Raw genomic sequence first — 21,391 nt, forward strand, 5'->3', positions numbered from 1 at the left:
ATGGAGGTGTAGATATTCCCCAACCAAACTGCAGAAGGCTTTCATTTCCAATTCAGATCTTTCCTGTCCATTCAACTGTTACATAAAACTACACTGTCCCAGTCCCAGATTCTTGCAATATACTATATAACTTCCTAACCATCACACAAATAGGTGCACAAGACATCTTCTGGTTATCAGATCCCCAATTATTTAAAGAGATTTAAAGCACGTTCTCTGTTGGTTCAATGTTGAGATGAGCCTGTTTCATGCCATCTGTTGTGTGGATCAAGTTACAGTTTATGCATCAATTCCATATGAATAGGGAAATAAAATAGGTACTAAAATTATGAAATGAGATGGTGCCTATCTTTCCTATTAATTCGGGATAGAGGCATGTAGCTTGATAACAGATAGCCTAGCATCACATGGGACCTGGACTTATGTTGACATTAGATAATTCTCCTGGATATTTTAACAATATGGAAAACAGTCATGTGCCAAAAATAGGACAATGTTCCTCAATAGTATTTAAAGAAAACAACCCATAAAACGCATTTAAGAGTTTATAGAATAATACACATATTCTTGAAATACTGTGTTTTGTAATAGTGAAAGACCCAGGCATGCCAAAGATGATCAATTATATTGACAAGATAGTCGAGTGGCCATTTTAACAATGGAAATACATGTCCTCAAAGATGGAAGGCAGCGGGAGAAGGCACGATCAGGTGGGACCATTCTAGCCAATGAGAGGGCAGATACGCGTGTGAACAAGAAGCACAACTCCAATATAAAGTAGTTTTTTTCAGTTGACGAAATACCACGTGTGTCCACTTATATCAGTGCATTCGCAACAACCTAAACATTACGAAAGCTATATTCTATCAAATAATCCTCACGTAGCAAATTAGCAAAAATTTCTCAGTTCGTGGTCCTATTTTCGTGGGACGGATTTTGGGCGAAGTAAACCCTCTCGCTTAGCCTCTTCTCTGTCCATTATTGGGGGCTCGGCGCATCGTACCAGTCAGAGGGAGCGCGCTTGACTAAAGCACGCGCCAGGCAGTGATGTGTCGCAGATTTTTAAAACTCAGAAAGAGAACCTAAAATACCGCTCAACTATCTAATACGTGCATGTGAGTAAGTGATAAAGACTCCGAGAATAGAAACGGGTTGTAGAGTAGGCAAAAAACTTGTTTTAGCCGCTGCAGTGAGTTTTGCGGATTTGGGAGGTATTTTTCTTGGAAAGAACGAGAAACATTTCGCGTTCCCTGTTTGAGCGTGCGACTAGCAGCCTAGGAGCGATGGAACTGTCATCTATAGGCGAACAAGTGTTTGCAGTTGAATCAATAACCAAGAAGAGAGTCAGAAAGGTAAGTAATGTAGCCGTGCTTCCGAATATAAATGTAGTCTACCTATCATTGATGTCTTTTGGTTTTAACAGCCAATATACTACCTGTACTCTTACAGAGTCTATATTAGCCATTACACAAAAGTATTGCTACGCACTTTCCGTAGTTTACGCAAGACATTAATATTGTCATTCTGCTCCGTGAAAGCTGCAAATTCTAACACGCAAAAAGTTAAAAATATATATTTTCTGCACAGAATGTTGCCTATAGGCTACATCATTTTCAATAAAGAGATTGTGGAATATTTTCGTTTTCCTTGGTTTGTTTATGTTGTATGTTCTGGATATAGACTACTACCTCAAGTAGTAAAATATAAAAGGGGTGTGTTTAGCAAAATCGGGTCTCCATCCTGGGGTATCACTGGTGGGATTGTCCGCGCGGCCAATGTGTGGGAGCTACGCAGTTTATTTGTACGTTACGCCAACAGGAGGAGAACAGAGGACGGAAAAATGGATTGGGGTATCTGGGTGAAAAAGAAACTGCTGCGTAATGTTACACCTCGGATGATCCATTCAATATAGTCCTATTATGTTGTTGTAGTATGATAATCACAATAAGCCTATGTTTTTGTTCTGTATGGTATTATTCTTACTATTTACTTAGGCTTTAATTTGGTAAAGTTGGTTTGAAAATGGAATACTATAATACAGTAATGTTTCATTTTATATATTGAGTATTCCATACAAGCACACAATTATATTTTCTCAATGGGTGGTCCAAAGTGGAGACCTTCGCTGTGCAGCACGTTGCGCAATACGAGTTGTTTACATGTAAAGTCCTACCTATTTCCATCGCTTTTTGACGCTCAAGAAAATAATTTTACATAAAACTCATCCATGTGCGATCACGTCATCACGATAGTAGAGTTCGAGGCCTTTACATTGACGTCATCTCGTACAATCTCCATTTGAAAATAAAATTACCCCAATGATCTCGACACCGACCCTTTAAAGCGACAGTCATCTTTTTTATGCTCCTTGAACTACCGTACAAAGAGTACTAATTGTGTTATTTGCTCTCTTACTAAATGTGCCTTTCTCTTTTGCTTCTTAGGGTAATGTGGAATACTTACTGAAGTGGCAGGGATGGCCACCAAAGTAAGTACTCTTCTTATTAATTAGTGAATTCAATACAAATGTGTATGAGTAATGTATGTATGACCTGGGTACACATGTGCCTTAAAAGATTTACACCCATTTACTTTTTCAGTATTTTGTTGTGTTACAGCCTGAATTTAAAATTGATTAAATGTAGATGTGTTTGGTCACTGGCCTACACACAATACCCCATAATGTCAAAGTAGAATTATATATTTTTTAAATGTTTACAAATTAATTACAAATGAAAAGCAGAAATGTCTTGTGTCAATAAGTATTCAACCCTTTTGTTATGTTAAGCCTAAATAAGTTAAGGAGTAAACATTTGCTTAACAAGTCACATAATAAGTTGCTTGGACTCACTCTGTGTGCAATAATAGTGTTGAACATGATTTTTTCATGACTGCCTCATCTTTGTACCCTACACATACAATTATCTGTACGGTCCCTCAGTTGAGCAGTGAATGTCAAACACACATTAAACCACAAATCCAATACAACACATTAATGAGTACCACTCTCCATATTTCCAAACAAAGGGGTGGCTGCATCATGTTATGTGTATGCTTGTAATCATTAAGGACTGGGGAGTTTTTCAGGATAAAAAAGAAACGGAATGGAGCTAAGCACATGCAAAATCCTAGAGGAAAACCTGGTTCAGTTTGCTTTCCACCAGACACTGGGAGATGAATTCACCTTTCAGCAAGACAATAACCTAAAACACAAGGCCAAATCTACACTGGAGTTGCTTACCAAGAAGACGGTGAGTGGCAGAGTTACAGTTTTGACTTAAATCTATAGCAAGATCTGAAATTGGTTGTCTAGCAATGATCAACCAATTTGACAGAACTTGAAGAATTTTGAAAACAATAATGTGCAAATTTTTCACAATCCAGGTGTGGAAAGCTCTTAGAGACTTACCCAGAAAGAATCACAGCTGAAATCGCTGCAAAAGGTGATTCTAACATGTATTGACTCAGGGGGTTGAATACTTATGTAAATGAGATATTTCTGTATTTAATTTTCAATAAATTGGCAAAAATTTCTAAAAACATGTTTTCGCTTTGTCGTTGTGGGGTATTGTGTGTAGATGGCTGTAACACAACAACATGTGGAATAAGTCAAGGGGTGTGAATACTTTCTGAAGGCACTGTAATGTTCCATCTGCTTCTGATGTCTTAGTAAAAACTTCATATCATTGGTTAAAGTGCATCTTATATTTAACACCCCTAATTCCGATTTCCTTAATCAAGGAAGTACACTGACAGGAGAACTGGCAACCACCGTACGCCATTTGGTGCATTTTCGTAATGTGAAGAGTCCGTCCAGATCCAGCGTTAATCCGATTCCGCACGCATCTAAAACTGAAGGGTACCCTTGTTTACCAACACTTTCAATAGAAATAGAGGGGTATACTACGACGCTAGCTAGATCTACTCAGGATTTTCTAAAGCTAGCTAGCTTCACTAAGCTTCATATTCCAGCTCAGGATTCATCCATGTTACGACCATGCATTTAGATTCTTCAGCTGCCGCTAACTCCAGCCAGGTTTGTAAATGCGCTTGCATGTCGCACGTGGCTAGTCGAACGCAGAAATCTTCATTGATAAAATGCTGAAACAGCAATCCATCAGCAAGTCTGTGCCACATTTGAGGTTTTTGCTGAAATAAAAGAACTTATCCTGCAAATTCAGCAGGCTATGGTGTGAAATGAGTTATTAGAAGTGGTGTCTTTTATTACACAATTGTTAATGCTGTCTTTGTGTGCACGAGCACCTTTTTCCCCCCCACACCTATCGATAAAATTATTGTATTAAGTCATACGAAAATTGTACTGTGTGTGACGTTTCAAATTCTCACTACACATTACCAATGTGTAGTGAGATACTGTAGGGTATTTGAATATTATTAACACAATAAAATATTTAACCAGCTGTCTTAAATGGTTTCAGAGAATGAAGGGAATGATGACGCGCTCTTTGCGAGAGGGAGGGAATCTGATTTGATTGGTCCTCAACTCTCAGCTCAAGTACTTAATTTAGGATAAAGTGAAGTTAGCCTGCCCCAGAGCAGGTTAGAGCTAAAGTATTTGTTGCCATAGAAATGTACCTTCGTGTCAACAGTTATCCAGAGTTGAACTCAGAATTGACCAAAGTTAGCTCGCTAACTCCTCTATCCCGCTTCGCAGTATACCCCTCAGGAGTTAAGACAAGTGGGAAAAACATAACAAATTCCAGAACGACTCACTTGCGCAATAGAGGTTGACATTTAAAAGTGTCTGGTGATTGATTTGGTGTATTTGTAATGATATCTATTGACAATTTACAATCTGCCAGGGTTTTAAAAGGTAAGGTATAACCGCTTGCAGTCTCTATATATAAATTCACTGAAAGTTCCCATATGATTCTATAACAACTCCTGTCATTGTACCTCCTTGCCTTATTCAAGAGGATCATGCCATGATGATCCTGCATAAACAGTGCTTATAGAGTGTGATTGTTTTACAGGTACAGCACCTGGGAACCAGAGGACCACATATTGGACCCACGCCTGGTGCTGGCTTATGAAGAGAAGTGAGTAGTACTGAGAGTGCTGTTAGTATGAATACTGCATACTACTTCTGCTTTAGCCATTGCAATTTCATATTCTCTGTGTCTTATCAGGGAGGAGAAGGACCGAGCCCTGGCATACCGCAGGAAAGGACTCAGACCACGAAGACTTGTCTTACGGGTACAGCGCTTACCTTTCTCCTTGTTCAGAACATCCACTTTCTTAATCCATTTCTATGTCCCTTACATTAACATAGCAATTACACAAATGACAAAACGTAATAGTATATTGAGTTATCTTAAGCCTGCGTCACACGAAGCAATTTGTGTCATCTCAAGCAACTTTGCTGATACATGAAGCAATTCAAACGCAATTGAAATTGCATGCAACGTCCAATCTTGTGATACATCACATCATGGTTGCATAAATGATTTGATAATCCAAATGTTTACTAATTGTAACAACATCGATATACAGTGCATTCTGAAAGTATTCAGATCCCTTGACTTTTTCAAAATTGTTACGTTACAGCCTTATTCTAAAATGGATTAAATAAAAACTTTTCCTAATCAATCTACACACATACCCCATAATGACAAAGTGAAAACAGGTTTTTAGAAATGTTTGCAAATGTATTAAAAATAAAAACAGATACCTTATTTACCTAAATATTCAGAACCTTTGCTATGAGACTAGACATTTTGCTCAGGTGCATCCTGTCTCCATTGATCATCTGTGAGATGTTTCTACAAGTTGATTGGAGTTCACCTGTGGTGAATTCAATTGATTGGATATGATTTGGAAAGGCACACACCTGTCTATATTAGTTCCCACAGTTGACAGGGCATGTCAGAGCAAAATCCAAGCCAAGAGGTCAAAGGAATTGCCCGTAGAGCTCAGAGACAGGATTGTGTCGAGGCACAGTTTTGGGGAAGGGTACACAAAAAAATGTCTGCAGCATTGAAGGTCCACAAGAACACAGTGGCTTCCATTATTCTTAAATGGAAGAAGTTTGGAACCGCCAAGACTCTTCCTAGAGCCGGCCACGCAGCCAAACTGAGCAATCGGGGGAGAAGGGCCTTGGTCAGGTAGGTGATCAAGAAGCCGATGGTCACTCTTGACAGAGTTCCTCTGTGGAGATGGGAGAACCTTCCAGAAGGACAACCATCTCTGCAGCACTCCACCAATCAGGCCTTTATGGTAGAGTGGCCAAAAGGAAGCCACTCATCAGAAAATAGCTGTGCAGCGATGCTCCCCATCCAACCTGACAGCTTGAGAGGATCTGCAGAGAAGAATGAGGAGACACTCCCCAAATGCAGGTGTGCCAAGCTTGTAGCGTCATACCCAAGAAGACTCGAGGCTGTAATCGCTGCTTAAGGTGCTTCCACAAATTACTGAGTAAAGGGTCTGAATTAGAGGTTTCAAGTTGTCATATCAATCGGAAACCGGTATTTTTGGGCGCCGATTTGCCGATATATATATATATTTTTACACCTTTATTTAATCTTTATTTAACTAGGAAAGTCAGTTAAGAACACATTCTTATTTTCAATGACGGCCTAGGACAGATTTTTAACCTTGTCCGCTCGGGGGATCCAATCTTGCAACCTTACAGTTAACTAGTCCAATGCTCTAACACTGATTACATTGCACTCCACGAGGAGCCTGCCTGTGCCGCAAATGCAGTAAGCTAAGGTAAATTGCTAGCTAGCATTAAACTTATCTTATAAAAAACAATCAATCAATGACTGTCATTGCTCCAATATGTACTTAACCATAAACATCAATGCCTTAAAATCAATACACAAGTATATTTACATTTACATTTTAGTCATTTAGCAGACGCTCTTATCCAGAGCGACTTACAGTAGAGTGCATACATTTTTATTATTATTATTTTTTTTTTTTTTACATGCTGAGACAAGGATATCCCTACCGGCCAAACCCTCCCTAACCCGGACGACGCTATGCCAATTGTGCGTCGCCCCACGGACCTCCCGGTTGCGGCCGGCTGCGACAGAGCCTGGGCGCGAATCCAGCCCAGCCTGGGCGCGAACCCAGAGACTCTGGTGACGCAGCTAGCACTGCGCTGCAGTGCCCTAGACCACTGCGCCACCCGGGAGGCTATATATTTTTAAACCTGCATATTTAGCTAAAATAAATCCAGGTTCGCAGGCAATATTAATCAGGTGAAATTGTGTCATTTCTCTTGCGTTCATTGCACGCAGAGTCAGGGTATATGCAGCAGTTTGGGCCGCCTGGCTCTTTGCGAACTAATTTGCCAGAATTTTACGTAATTATGACAACATTGAAGGTTGTGCAATGTAACAGGAATATTTAGACTCATGGATACCACCCGTTAGATAACATACGGAACGGAATAAACGTTTTGTTTTCGAGGTGATAGTTTCCGGATTAGTCAAAGGTATATGGTTTAGAGAGAAATAGTCGACGCGTTATAATTCCTGTAATCACTTGCGGCTGAATTTGAAAGGGGTTCCTTCGTTATTTTACCGTTCATGTCTTCCATAGAGAATGTCTTGATCTACTTCAAATAAGGTCTGTGTTTCGTGCAGGCTTAAACCGCCTCGACGTTTTGATACCCGTGTAAATCTCACTAGGATAAGGTAATGTTTGTCAACATATTTTCATAAATCCACTCTACAAAAAAATGATCTTCGCTTATATTTAGCCAATATTGATCAGAGTTACATTGTCCTATGGATATCTACACAGTTATAAAATTGGCAAGGTGGTGTAAGCCTACACGAAACACAGACCTTATTTTAAGTGAATCTAAAAAATATCCTATGGAATAAATGAAGGAACCGTTTTTCAGATTTTGCTAGAAGGTGTCATGGGAATTATGACTCGCACTTTGGTCGTCAATTCTTACCATGCCCATTATTAAAATAGGATTTCCTTCATATAGAAATGACAGTTTTTGTTTTCAACATTCATCACAGGTAACTTAAATAAAAACTATTTTTATTCAAACCGTTGAGAGTATTTGTCTCCTAAGCAGACTCTTCAGTATCATTGTCACTTCAGAGCTGTGTGTGTGTGTATTTATGTATTATATTAAGTTAAAATAAAAGTGTTCATTGTTCATTCAGTATTGTTGCAGTTGTCATTATTACAAAAATGTGTGTGTGTGTATGATATATATATATAAAACATTTTTTTAAATTATATAAATCAGTCTATTAATTGTATCGGCTTTTTTTTGTCCTCCAATAATCGGTATCGGCGTTGAAAAATCATAATCGGTCGACCTCTAGTCTGAATACTTATGTAAATGTGATATTTCCAAAAACCTGTTTTTGCTTTGCCATAATGGCGTATTGTGTGTAGATTGATGAGGGGAAAAAACGATTTAATCAATTTTAGAATAACGCTGTAACGTAACAAAATGTGGAAGAAGTCTGAATACTTTCTGTATTTACAGCCCTCTTTTCCCCAATAAAATGAAATGTGCAATGTTGATTCAAAGTCTGAGGTGACCAGGAAATGAGTGTGTCCTAACAGGGTGAGGAGACAAAGTAGCCAGTGGTGGTTGTAGTTCTGGGGCCTGACCAGCTTGCACAATATCCTTCCTGTATGACTGGCGGGGTATTTGGGCTGTAGGGGGGGGGGTCAGTTTCCATTTCTACAGTTCAGTATAGGCAGTCAGCAAATGCAGCTTGCATGTCAATGGGACCCATTGACTAACTGGACAGAGCACAGCTCCAGACACATACATTTGATCCATGGGCATTGATGGACAGTTGGTGGGTTGCAGAGGAAGTGGAGCTGATCAAGCATGGTGCACAAAGACCACTATCTCAGTCAATCCCCAGCCACCATAAACGATCACATACAGCAAGTTTTACCATCCAGGGGTGTACAATTCCAGTGGGTCAGAAGTTTACCTAAGGTCCTTTGCTGTGCCTTTAAACAACTTGGAAAATTCCTGAAAATGATGTCATGGCTTTAGAAGCTTCTGATAGGCTAATTGACATAATTTGAGTCAATTGGAGGTGTACCTGTGGATGTATTTCAAGGCCTACCTTCAAACTCAGTGCCTCTTTGCTTGACATCATGGGAAAATCAAAATAAATCAGCCAAGACCTCAGAAAAAAAAATTGTAGACCTCCACAAGTCTGGTTCATCCTTGGGAGCAATTTCCAAACGCCTGAAGGTACCACTAAAATTTTGCGGGGTTACTTTAGTGCCTTATTGCAAACAGGTTGTATGTTTTGGAATATTTGTATTCTGTACAGGCTTCCTTTTCATTCTGTCATTTAGGTTAGTATTGTGGAGTAACCACAATGTTGTTGATCCATCCTCAGTTTTCTCCTATCACAGCCATTAAATGAATGGGTTGTACTACAACCCTGGTTTTATGAATGAAGAACGAGAGTTCTGACTTTGCTATAAGCTGTCTCCAGACAGCACCACTGAATAATTTTCTGCTTTGAAACCACCCAAGTCCTGTCTTGGCCCTAGCAGGCAGTGATTGTCTCCTCCGGGCCATGATGCATAATGCCCCGCCCTACGAGGGTATAATACGCACTGCCCTCCCGGAGAGTGTCACTCTAGCAAGCCCCTGAGTTCTTACTATGCTATATCGTATATAACCAACCTTGCTGGTCATCAGGGTTGGCACCGCTGCGCAGCCTGCCGGACACAGTCAAGTGGTCTAAAGGGGATAACCCTGATATAACAAACTCAAGACCAGGATAAGACAGTCAAAGGCAAAGGCTATGTGATACAATTAATAAGAAATAGGTAACACAGGGACTAACGTCTGGCTGCAGCCAGTACTGAATGTGATAACGAGACGCAGTCATGTCAAGACTATAGAACCTGACAAAAGTGCAAAGTGTTGCCCAAAAAGCTCCCGCACATACCTTGTCCATTGAAACGCCCCGGAGTAGTGCCAAAGATGTTCACACCTCTAATAGAATGTAGCTAGATCAATAACCATAGATTTAAAACCAGATGTAATGATCTTAGGCAAATAAGCAAGGTTAAGTGTCAATGTAACCCTTCGCTTTCCTCTGAGAACACCATGCATGACTCGTGCACGGAGAAGGCCGCCTGGTCACCTACTTGTATCGCCTAGGCAAGGGCTAATAGTAACGCCGCTTTAAACAAGAGGAATTTTTATTCTATTGAGTCTATAGGCTCGAAAGGAGTGTTAGTTAACGCATCCAGAACTGTGACCAAATCCCATCTGGGGAATAGACATGTAGTCTGGCGCAGATGACAGGTGCCCTTCATAAACCAAGGCCAAAATGTGGCTTCCCGCGTGCTTACCATCTATATCAGCATGGCACCGATATAGCATCTAAATAGACCTTCAATGTAGAAGGAGAAAGGCCTTTATCAAACGGACTCAGAAGGAAGCTCAGTATGATACCGATACTGCAGTGCATTGGTTCTTCACTATGTGCCTTGAAGGAGCCCTAGCACTCTATAGTCTCGATAACCGTCAGAGGTAACCCGTCATTTAAAAGATGTTCCCCTCCCGCCTGAGACAATGTCAGTGCGTAACGGGAGTATCAAAGGCGCTCCGGACACCATTGAACTCAGGTCTGCAAACCATGTGCTCACTCACTCTGTCCAAGACATGTTGTAGCAGGGGAATTGGAGGAAATGTATATAGATGAGCTCAGGGCCATTGGTGGGCCAGGGCATCATGACCTAATGGTGGGTTGTCGTTCAGAATGGAATACTAAAGAGGGCAATGTGTTGCGCCTCAAGATGCAAACAGATCTACGTGGGCTCGTCCAAACTGGCATCAAATCACCTCTATCACCTGTGGCTGGATATGCCACTCCGCAGACTGAGGCTCTACCCTCGACAATAGGTCTGCACCTAGATTCAACTGTCCTGGAATGTGCGCTGCTGACAGTGAGCACAGGTGTGTGTGTGCCCACAGATGTATCCGTGATGCCACTTGGTGCATGGCCAGTGAGCGGACTCCGCCCTGGCGATTGACGTACGCGATCGAGGTTGAGTTGTCGGAATGAATCAGAACGTGATTCATTCCGACAATGAATTTTGCCTCTATCCTGGGGGCAAAATGTAATAGAGCCAGCCGTATCGCTTCCAGCTCCAAAACATCTATATGAAGATTTGTGTTCTTCCCACTGACTGTTCGTTATGTGTCCGTCGTAAACTGCCCCACATCCCTTCAGGGAGGTGTCGGTCTTTATGACAACCTGCAAGACTACTGGACCCAGCTGGACCCCAGCTGAGAGTATTCTTGGGCTTTGCCAGAAAGATAGACTGTGGTGACATTGCCACGTAATGGTTATCATTCGATAACGGTCTCTGTTCGGATGAATGCGTTGGCTTATAAACCATTGTTGGATAGGTCTTATGCGGAAAAGGCCAAGTGGTAAGACTGCTGATGCCACAACCATCAGCCCCTGTAAAACCATAACCCGGCGAGCCCTGAAAGTACGGCTCCGGTGGAGTGGGCGTGCTGCAGTCAGAATGCACCTCTGGTGACTGTTAGACGTGAGCGCATAGAGTTCAGTTCCAAGCCTACGAAGCTTGTCTGTTGACGAAGAGTGAGACAACTCTTTTCACAGTTTATCAGGAAACCCAGATTGTGGATATGATTTATCACTATCCTGGTGTGTGTCTCGACCAATTCTCTCAACTTCGCTATTATAAGACTGTCGTCTAGATAGCACAATATCCGTATCCTGTCTGTCTGACTACTTTGAATAGACGGCGGTGTGTTAACATGCGAAAAGGTAGTTTTCGTAATGATTTGTTCAACACCCTCAAATTTAAGATCAGTCTCATGCCACTGCCTTTCTTTGGCACTCGAAAATATCTCTGATAATGACCCGTGTTTTGTCTGCTTCCATAACTGGGCGAATAGCTCCTTTTCCTCCAAGGGAGGTTATTTCCTGTTCTAGAATAGGGGCCACTTGAGCTGAAACTGTCGTGACACTAGCGAACTGCAATGCGTAACCCTTCCAAATTGTATTCAGTACCCAAGGGGGAGCTGCGCATGCGTGTTTCCATACACTCAGTCTGCTGGACAGGTCTGCTCTTTCTATTAGAGGCTCTTTCTATTAGTGAAGTCTGTCGCCTTCCTGAGCTCAACGTACATCTCTGGAGTAGCCTGTCGTTCGCTGTCCCGGAGGAGCTGGGCATGGTAGGCCTGGAGGATGGCCGTGGTGTTCAACATGGCTGCTGACTTGGCCGGCTGCCTTGTAAGACTTCTCCGCCAGGGAAGCGGTAATATGTCATACTCTGGATGATAGCTGTGGCTTCACTACCGCAGAGGCTGCTGAGAGGTGTGAGGCTATGGTTTCTTCAAGCAGGGGCATGGATAGAAATCCCAGCTCGGGCTCTGTGTCGATCCTGGACCATGAGTTGAAGCTCTGGATGGGAGAGCGTGTCTGTTGTGGCTTCTCCCATGATTGCCTCACCTCATTCCTGACATCTGAGAACAGGGGGAAGGGTCTAGGGAAGGGCTGGCTATCATGCCAGAGACTGGGTGACTGACGGTGGGAAGAAAGCCCCTACCAGTATGGTTTCAGGGGCTGGTTGTGGATCTGGCCAAGACAGGCCTAGCTTAGTCACAGCCCTGCCCAGGACCTCCATGAACTCCTTGTTGTAAGGGTCCTTGTCAGAGATCGGAGGGGCAGCCGGCATCTCTCATTGTCCTCCTCTATGTCACCTTCACTCTGAGCCCTTTCATCTGAGCCAGGATCTCCATAGCGTCCCACTGACTGGCATGCAAGTCTCTCAGCTCCCGGTGTGCTGCGTCCTCGAAATAAGCAGCAGGTTGGGGAAGGCCAGAGGTGTGGAGGCTCTGTCGAGTATTGGAGAGCTGCACCTCACCCACTCGTCCGTAGGCTCCCGGGAGCTGGGTGGTGGAGGGAAGGCAGGGGAACCCCGGAGCAGTGGATACAGAAGAAGGGGTCCGTAAGAGCCACTTCCGTGCTCTGTTCCAAGCCATCGAGCGTAGTCTCTGTGACCATCCCTCCCCGACATGTGTGCCTTGCACTTGAAGTACTATTTTATCCCGGCAGGGAACGTCATCTCGGCCTGAGGAGAAAAATCATTAAAACTCAGAAAAACCTAATGGAATCCGTCTGGTACCTTCACTCAAAGCTTACGACCACACTTTGAGTGATATTGGGAAGGTGAATATTTTAAATAATGACATCAGAATCTTTGGTCTCCTGCAAGTGTGATGCATTAGCTAGCTAGCTAGAAGGACTACTAGCTAAAAATGGCTAGCAAGCTAGCTGACTCAGGCTACTAAACGGACCGATGTTGAAGGAATCTAAAGAAAATAAAAAATATACAGTACCAGTCAAAAGTTTGAACACACCTACTCATTCAAGGGTTTTTCTTTGTTTTAACTATTTTCTACATTGTAGAATAATAGTGAAGACATCAAAACTATGAAAAAACACATCCAGTGGGGAGAACAAGTATTTGATACACTGCCGATTTTGCAGGTTTTCCTACTTACAAAGCATGTAGAGGTCTGTAATTTTTATCATAGGTACACTTCAACTGTGAGAGACAGAATCTAAAACAAAAATCCAGAAAATCACATTATATGATTTTTAAGTAATTAATTTGCACTGGGTCTTCTTTTCGTGTGGCGGACCTCATGACAGCCAGTTTCATCATAGCGCTTGATGGTTTTTGCAATTGCACTTGAAAAAAATTTCAAAGTTCTTGAAATGTTCCACATTGACTGACCTTCATGTCTTAAAGTAATGATGGACTGTCATTTCTGCTTGCTTATTTGAGCTGTTCTTGACATAAAATTAACTTGGTCTTTTAGAAAATAGGGTATCTTATGTATGCCACCCCTACCTTATCACAACACAACTGATTGGAAAGAAATTCCATAAATTAACTTTTAACAAGGCACACCTGTTAACTTCTTGACGCACGGATCCCTTTAGCAGGATAATTTTCATAAACAACCGCTGAATTGCAGAGCGCCAAATAAAAAAATAAAAATAAAAAAAATATTTATAATCATGAAATCACAAGTGAAATATACCAAAACACAGCTTAGCTTGTTGTTAATCCACCCATCGTGTCAGATTTTGAAAATATGCTTTACAGCGAAAGCAAATCCAAGCGTTTGAGTTTATCAATCACTAGACAAAACAGTAAGAACAGCTAGCCGCAAATTAGCTTGGTCACGAAAGTCAGAAAATAAATAAAATTAATCGCTTACCTTTGATAATCTTCGGATGTTTGCACTCACGAGACTCCCAGTTACACAATAAATGTTATTTTTGTTCAATAAAAATGAGTTTTATAACCAAAAACCGCCATTTGGTTTGCGCGTTATGTTCAGAAAACCACAGGCTCGTTCCGGTCCTGAAAGGCAGACGAAAATTCCAAAAAGTATCCGTAATGTTCGTAGAAACATGTCAAACGTTTTTTATAATCAATCCTCAGGTTGTTTTTAACATACATAATCGATAATATTTCAACCGGACGGTAAACTATTCAATATTACAGAGAAAGAAAATGTCGAGCTACATCTCTCGCGCGCAGGAACTAGTCAAAGGACACCTGACGCATTTTGAAAAATCTCGCAATTTTTTACAAATAAAAGCTTGAAACTATGTCTAAAGCCTGGTCACAGCCTGAGGAAGCCATTGGAAAAGGAATCTGGTTGATTGGAGGGGCAGACAATGGAACAGGGATTTTTCCAAATAAAAGGCACTTCCGGGTTGGATTTCCTCAGGTTTTCGCCTGCAAAATCAGTTCTGTTACACTCACAGACAATATTATGACAGTTTTGGAAACTTTAGAGTGTTTTCTATCCTAATCTGTCAATTATATGCATATTCTAGCATCTGGACCTGAGAAATAGTCTTTTTACCTTGGGAACGTTATTTTTCCAAACATAAATATTCTGCCCCCTAGCTGAAAAAGGTTAATTGAAATGCATTCCTGGTGACTACCTCATGAAGCTGGTTGAGAGAATGCCCAGAGTGTGCAAAGCTGTCATCAAGGCAAAGGGTGGCTACTTTGAAGAATCTCAAATATAAAATATATTTTAATTTGTTGAACACTTTTTTTGTTTACTATATGATTCCATATGAGTAGGTGTCCAAACTTTTGACTGGTACTGTATGTTCTTCGCCGCTCGGTCGAAGTTGTAGGCCATCTGAAATTGAGCAGTTTAGACGAAACATAAGTATAGATGAATTTACAGATGATAAGAATGGTGGCTTTGATAAACAGGCAGTGCGTATTATACCCTCACTGCCTGCAGTTGCCAAGACGGGACTTGGGTGGTTTCATAGTTAAAAAATGATTCAGTGGTGCTGTCTTACTACTTATAGCATAGTAAGAACTCGATTTCAAGATTAAGTAAAACTCAAAGTGTTTTAAAGTCACCATTGGCCTGATGGTGAAATCCCTGAGTGGTTTCCTTCCTCTTCGGCAACTGAGTTAGAAAGGACTACTCTATATTTGTAGTGACTCGGTGTGCTGATACACCATCCACGATTTTTACCCATCTACCAATAGGTGCCCTTCTTCGCAAGGCATTGGAAAACCTCAATGGTCTTTGTGGTTGAATCTGTGTTTGAAAATGGATTTGGAGTCAAATGTCCTAATGTTTTTTTTTTGTATGTAGGGAAGACAATTGACTGCTCATATTCCAAATGTTAGCAATATCAGAGCTTGCAATATTGGGTTAAATTAGTTTATGAAAAATACAAAATATTTTTACACAACCATCCATTTCATATACAGTGCATTCAAAAAGTATTCAGACCCCTTGACTTTTTCCAAATTTTGTTAGGTTACAGCCTTTTTCTAAAATTGATTAAATCGTTTTTCTCTCATCAATCTCTCATAAATCTACACACATTACCCTCACATTACCCTCTCATCAATCTACACACATTACCCCATAATGACAAAGCAGAAATTGTTTTTTAGACATTTTTGCTAATTAAAAAATAGTATTCAGACCCTGTACTCAGTACTTTGTTGAAGCACCTTTGGCAGCGATTCTTCTTGGATATGACGCTACAAGCTTGGCACACCTGTATTTCTGGTTCACCAACTACTTCTCAGACAGAGTTCAGTGTGTCAAATCAGAGGGCCTGTTGTCCGGACCTCTGGCAGTCTCTATGGAGGTGCCACAGGGTTCAATTCTCGGGTCGACTCTTTTCTCTGTATACATCAATGATGTCGCTCTTACTGTTGGTGATTCTCTGATCCACCTCTACGCAGACGACACCATTCTGTATACTTCTGGCCCTTCTTTGGACACTGTGTTAACAAACCTCCAGACTAGCTTCAATGCCATACAACTCTCCTTCTGTGGCCTTCAACTGCTCTTAAATGCAAGTAAAACTAAATGCATGCTCTTCAGCCGAGTGCCCACCCGTCTAGCATCTCTACTCTGGACGGATCTGACTTAGAATATGTGGACAACTACAAATACCTAGGTGTCTGGTTAGACTGTAAACTCTCCTTCCAGACTCACATCAAGCATCTAGAATTGGCTTCCTATTTCGCAACAAAGCATCCTTCACTCATGCTGCCAAACATACCCTCGTAAAACTGACTATCCTACCAATCCTTGACTTCGGCGATGTAATTTACAAAATAGCCTCCGAAGCTCTACTCAGACTGCATCCAATTTGCTATCACAGTGCCATCCGTTTTGTCACCAAAGCCTCATAAACTACCCACCACTGCGACCTGTATGCTCTCGTTAGCTGGCCCTCGCTTCATATTCGTCGCCAAACCCACTGGCTCCAGGTCATCTATAAGTCTTTGCTAGGTAAAGCCCCGCCTTATCTCAGCTCACTGGTCACCATAGCAGCACCCACCCGTAGCACACGCTCCAGCAGGTATATTTCACTGGTCACCTCCAAAGCCAACTCCTCTTTTGGCCGCCTTTCCTTCCAGTTCTCTGCTGCCAATGACTGGAACAAATTGCAAAAATCACTAAAGCTGGAGGCTCATATCCTCCTCATTAACTTTAAGCATCAGCTGTCAGAGCAGCTTACAGATCATTGCACCTGTACATAGCCCATCTGTAAATATCCCACTCAAATACCTCATCCCCATATTGTTATTTATTGTTTTGCTCCTTTGCACCCCAGTATCTCTTCTTGCACATTCATCTTCTACTCATCTATCACTCCAGTGTTTAATTGCTAAATTGTAATTATTTTGCCACTATGGCCTATTTATTGTCTTACCTCACTAATCTTACTTCATTTGCACACACTGTATATAGACTTTTCTATTGTGTTATTGACTGTATGTTTGTTTATTCCATGTGTAACTCTGTGTTGTTTGTGTCGCACTGCTTTGCTTTATCTTGGCCAGGTCTCAGTTGTAAATGAGAACTTGCTCTCAACTGGCCTACCTGGTTAAATAAAGGTGAAATAAAAAATTAAAATTGGGGGAGTTTCTCCCATTCTTCTCTGCAGATCCTCTCAAGCTGCCAGGTTGGATGGGGAGCGTCGCTACGCAGCTATTTTCAGGTCTCTCCAGAGATGTTCGATCTGGTTCAAGTCCGGGCTCTGGCTGAGACATTGAGACTTGTCCCGAAGCCAATACTGGGTTGTTTTGGCTGTGTGCTTTAGGTCGTTGTCCTGTTGGAAGATGAACCTTCGCCCAAGTCTGAGGTTCCTGACCACTCTGTTTTCATCGTGCTAGGTGTTGTCCAGATGTGACGCTTGGCATTCAGGCCAAAGAGTTCAATCTTGGTTTCATCAGACCAGAGAATCTTGTTTCCCATGGTCTAAGAGTCTTTAGGTGCCTTTTGGCAAACTTCAAGTGGGCTGTCATGTGCCTTTTACTGTTGTCCTTCCAAAAGGTTCTCCCATCTCCACAGAGTAACTCTAGAGCTCTGTCAGAGTAACCATCGGCTTCTTGGTCACCTCTCTGACCAAGGACCTTCTCCCCCGATTGCTCAGTTTGGGCGGGCGGCCAGCTCTAGAAAGAGTCTTAGTGGTTCTAAAACTTCTTCCATTTAAGAAGAATGGAGCCCACTCTGTTCTGGGGGACCTTTGAAATGTTTTGGTACCCTTTCCCAGATCTGTTGCTCGACACAACCCTGTCTCAGAGCTCTACGGACAATTCCTTCGACCATGGCTTGGTTTTTGCTCTGACATGCACTGTCAACTGTGGGACCTTTTATATAGACAGGTGTGTGCCTTTCCAAATCATGTCCAATCAATTTAATTTACCACAGGTGGACTCCAATGACGTTGTAGAAACATCTCATGGGTGATCAATGGAAACAGGATGCACCTGAGCTCAATTTCGAGTCTGATAGCAAAGGGTCTGAATACTTATGTAAATAAGGTATTTATGTTTTTTATTTTTTGCAAACATTTCTAAAAAACGTTTTTCGCTTTGTCATTATTGGGTATTGTGTGTAGATTGCTGAGGATTTTCTTTCTTTAATCCATTTTAGAATAAGGCTGTAACAAAATGTGGAAGAAGTTAAGAGGTCTGAATACTTATCGAAGGCACTGTATGGGAGACCTTAGAGATATGGAAAAACATGGTTGTGCTTTGTTATACCCCGGGTAGTGGTATCTCAAAGACTTAAGCCCTTTTTGAAGATTGGCCATTAGTGTACTGGGTCGGAGTTCCGAACGGAACGATATGACCACTCGTAAACTTTTTTCTGCGCCCTGATTGGACATTGCATACAGTCAGTTGCGTGACATAGAATTGATTTCTATCTCTTGCGTTGCAACTAAGTTGCAGGCAATTTTTGGGGTGACACACTGAGCATCACTGATGCCACTTTGTTGCAATCAACAGAAATTGCGTCCAGATTGCTACGTGTGACATCGGCTTTAGTCTTCTCTTCTCCTACAGAATATCTATGCCATGGACCTCCGTAGTGCACACAAAGTCCCAGATACCCCTCGTCTGCGCCTCTCCCTTACCCGCTCCATGGGCTCCGAGCTGGACCAGGGCAGTCTGCCATACAGGGCGGGGGAGGGAGGGAGCGTCTACCGCCGCCTGGCAAGACGCAAGAACAAGCAGAGGGTGTCCAAACCTGTGTCTGACAACAATTCCCTTCAACCACTGACCCGCATACAGGACCCCATGGAGCATGAATGGCAAGGCGCAGAGGAGAGACCGGAATCAGAGTTAACAACAGACACACGTGAAAACAGTCTATTCAGTTTGTTTTCTATCAAACATTTAATGAAATATTTGATCATCTATTTTTTTTTATCTCGGCTTGAAGGTCAGGATTGGTCCTATTTGTGGTATATTGATCTCATTTCCTGTCTCTTTCTCTCTTAAGGGCATAGCCGGTCAGAGTGCAGCTCTCCCATGATGGAGCAGGAGGTGGAGTCGACGACTGACAGAGTGGAGAGTTGTGGTTCCGCACTGGGCTCTGGAGATGAGACATTGGTGGGTGGGGCCTTGTTGACGGTGACAGGGGCAGGGTACAGCTCAGATGGTGGGACCTCTGAAACTGGACAGGAACAAATGGATAGGACTGACCAATCAGAGAGCTGTGTTTCTGCAGAGGGACCAAAATACCTTAACATTAGCAATAGGTTAGTGGACAGTGCCACAGAAGTGGAATTGGGGACAGATACCTTGATTGACAAGGTAGAAAGGTTAGGCACAGCTAATGCTATTGAGAGGGTAGAGGGGTTGGGGACAGATTATTTTATTGACAGGGTAGAGGAGATGGGGACACATATTCTGATTGACAGGGATAGCACTTCAGTGGTGGATGTTGGAGATGAAACTGTGTCTGATGGTTCAGTGGTCTGTACCGATGTTGAGGTTGCAGAGGAAGTGGTGGAGAATGACACAAAACAGCAAGGTGAAGAGGTTGTGACACAGTGTCCAGACAGTAGTGGCGCAGAAGTGAATCCTGGCAAAGTGATTGTGACCGATGTGACTATCAACTCTTTGACCGTAACTTTCAAAGAGGCCTTGGCAGCTGAAGGGTTTTTTAAGGGCTGAATGACAAGAGTTCTGAGAGAGGATTAGAGAACATGTGAGGTTATACATGAAATGCAGCCCATATGTTGAATTTACCACTTAGGAACATGTTTAGATAAACAACCACAATATAATTTGTCATTAAAGATGCTTACAAAGCCTATGAGAGTAAATTGATACCAATTACTAGGGTTTTGGTGAGGTATTGTACCTTAGAGAATTGGGTGGTAATTTTCACATTGTGTTTGGTTCTGGAAAGAAGATTAGTAAGAGGATGAGGAAAGATGGATGAGGGAGAGAGCAGTTGACTCCTGAATGTCATATTTATAACATTACTACTCCAACATCTCTTATTCCAGGAGGCTCATTTCGGTTGCTCTTTTTTCTAACGCTTTTGCATTAAGTCGTCTGTCTTCCTCAGTATTAACAGTAAGTTCTGCATGTCCCGTATGTCATGCACACCCTTGTCCTCCATTCGATTTTTTTGTTTGATTTCTATAACAAAGAAATAGAAAGGAGAAGGAATGCCTGGAGGGATAGAAGTTTAAGCATTTCAAGATGAAGGCTGGCTGCGTTGAAGTATTGTTTTTATTTTACTTCTCAAATTAAAAGAGCCTACCTGATTCTATTTTTGTATTACCATTTGATAGTCCACCCCTCTCGCAAAGCCTTTGTGCATTTCTAAATAGGGGATATCAGTTTACACCACTCATTCCCAAATGTGTTTTAGGTCTCATTTCAGTTACTCCTTTTTCTAACGCATTTGTATAAAGTCGACTGTCTTCCTCAGTATTTACAGTAAGTTCTGCATGTTCTGTCGATCACGCACAGCCTTGTCCTTCATTTCATTCAATGTGTATTTCTATGGCAAAAAATAGAAAAGAAAGAATTCCTAAAATGATAGAAGTTCAGCATTTCAAGATGGTTGGCTACGTTGAAGTATTGTTTTTACTTCCAGGTAAAAAATGGCATATTCTTGTATTACCAATTGATAGTCCACCCCTCTCACTAAGCCTTTGTGCATTTCTAAAGAGATATCAGTTTACACCACTGTTGCAGTAGGAAATGTGCAAACTGAAGCAAATATTCTCGGTTGTATTTATCGCATGTCACATGTAAAAGCTCAATTAAATGTCACGTGTTGAAAAATGTATCTTTGGTCACAATGACATGTCTTCTCTATACCGTATACCTAGAAATATATAGTGTAACATCTACTTGTGTTTGAGATTCATATAACAGGATGGACATTACCTAAACATTTTTAGCATGGAATAAAACATGTTAGCAGTAACAGAAGTGTCCTCACTGGTCCATTTTAGTAGCTGTTTGGAAATGCATTTGCACCAACTTGTGCCTCCTTTTATCACCACTAGGGGTCAGTCTCCTCAGGGAA

General features: G+C 41.8%; 1 protein-coding gene across 5 annotated transcripts; it reads left to right on the plus strand.

Annotated features, from left to right (window-relative positions):
- The first annotated feature begins 968 nt into the window (after positions 1–968).
- On the plus strand, positions 969–21,148 carry LOC129833187 (uncharacterized). Of its 5 annotated transcripts, none has more exons than XM_055897577.1 (7): positions 969–1,352; positions 2,445–2,488; positions 3,746–3,859; positions 4,995–5,060; positions 5,151–5,217; positions 18,883–19,213; positions 19,340–21,148. In XM_055897577.1, the coding sequence occupies exons 1-7, from the start codon at positions 1,284–1,286 to the stop codon at positions 20,014–20,016; spliced, it is 1,368 nt and encodes a 455-aa protein (XP_055753552.1). In that variant the 5' UTR covers positions 969–1,283; the 3' UTR covers positions 20,017–21,148. The 5 variants fall into 5 exon arrangements, with proteins under 5 accessions (XP_055753552.1, XP_055753554.1, XP_055753553.1 ...); XM_055897579.1 differs by having other exon boundaries at positions 970–1,352; positions 18,901–19,213; XM_055897578.1 differs by having other exon boundaries at positions 971–1,352; positions 18,883–19,195.
- The last annotated feature ends 243 nt before the right edge of the window (positions 21,149–21,391 follow it).

Source organism: Salvelinus fontinalis, chromosome 34, assembly GCF_029448725.1.
Source record: "Salvelinus fontinalis isolate EN_2023a chromosome 34, ASM2944872v1, whole genome shotgun sequence".
NCBI lineage: Eukaryota > Metazoa > Chordata > Actinopteri > Salmoniformes > Salmonidae > Salvelinus > Salvelinus fontinalis.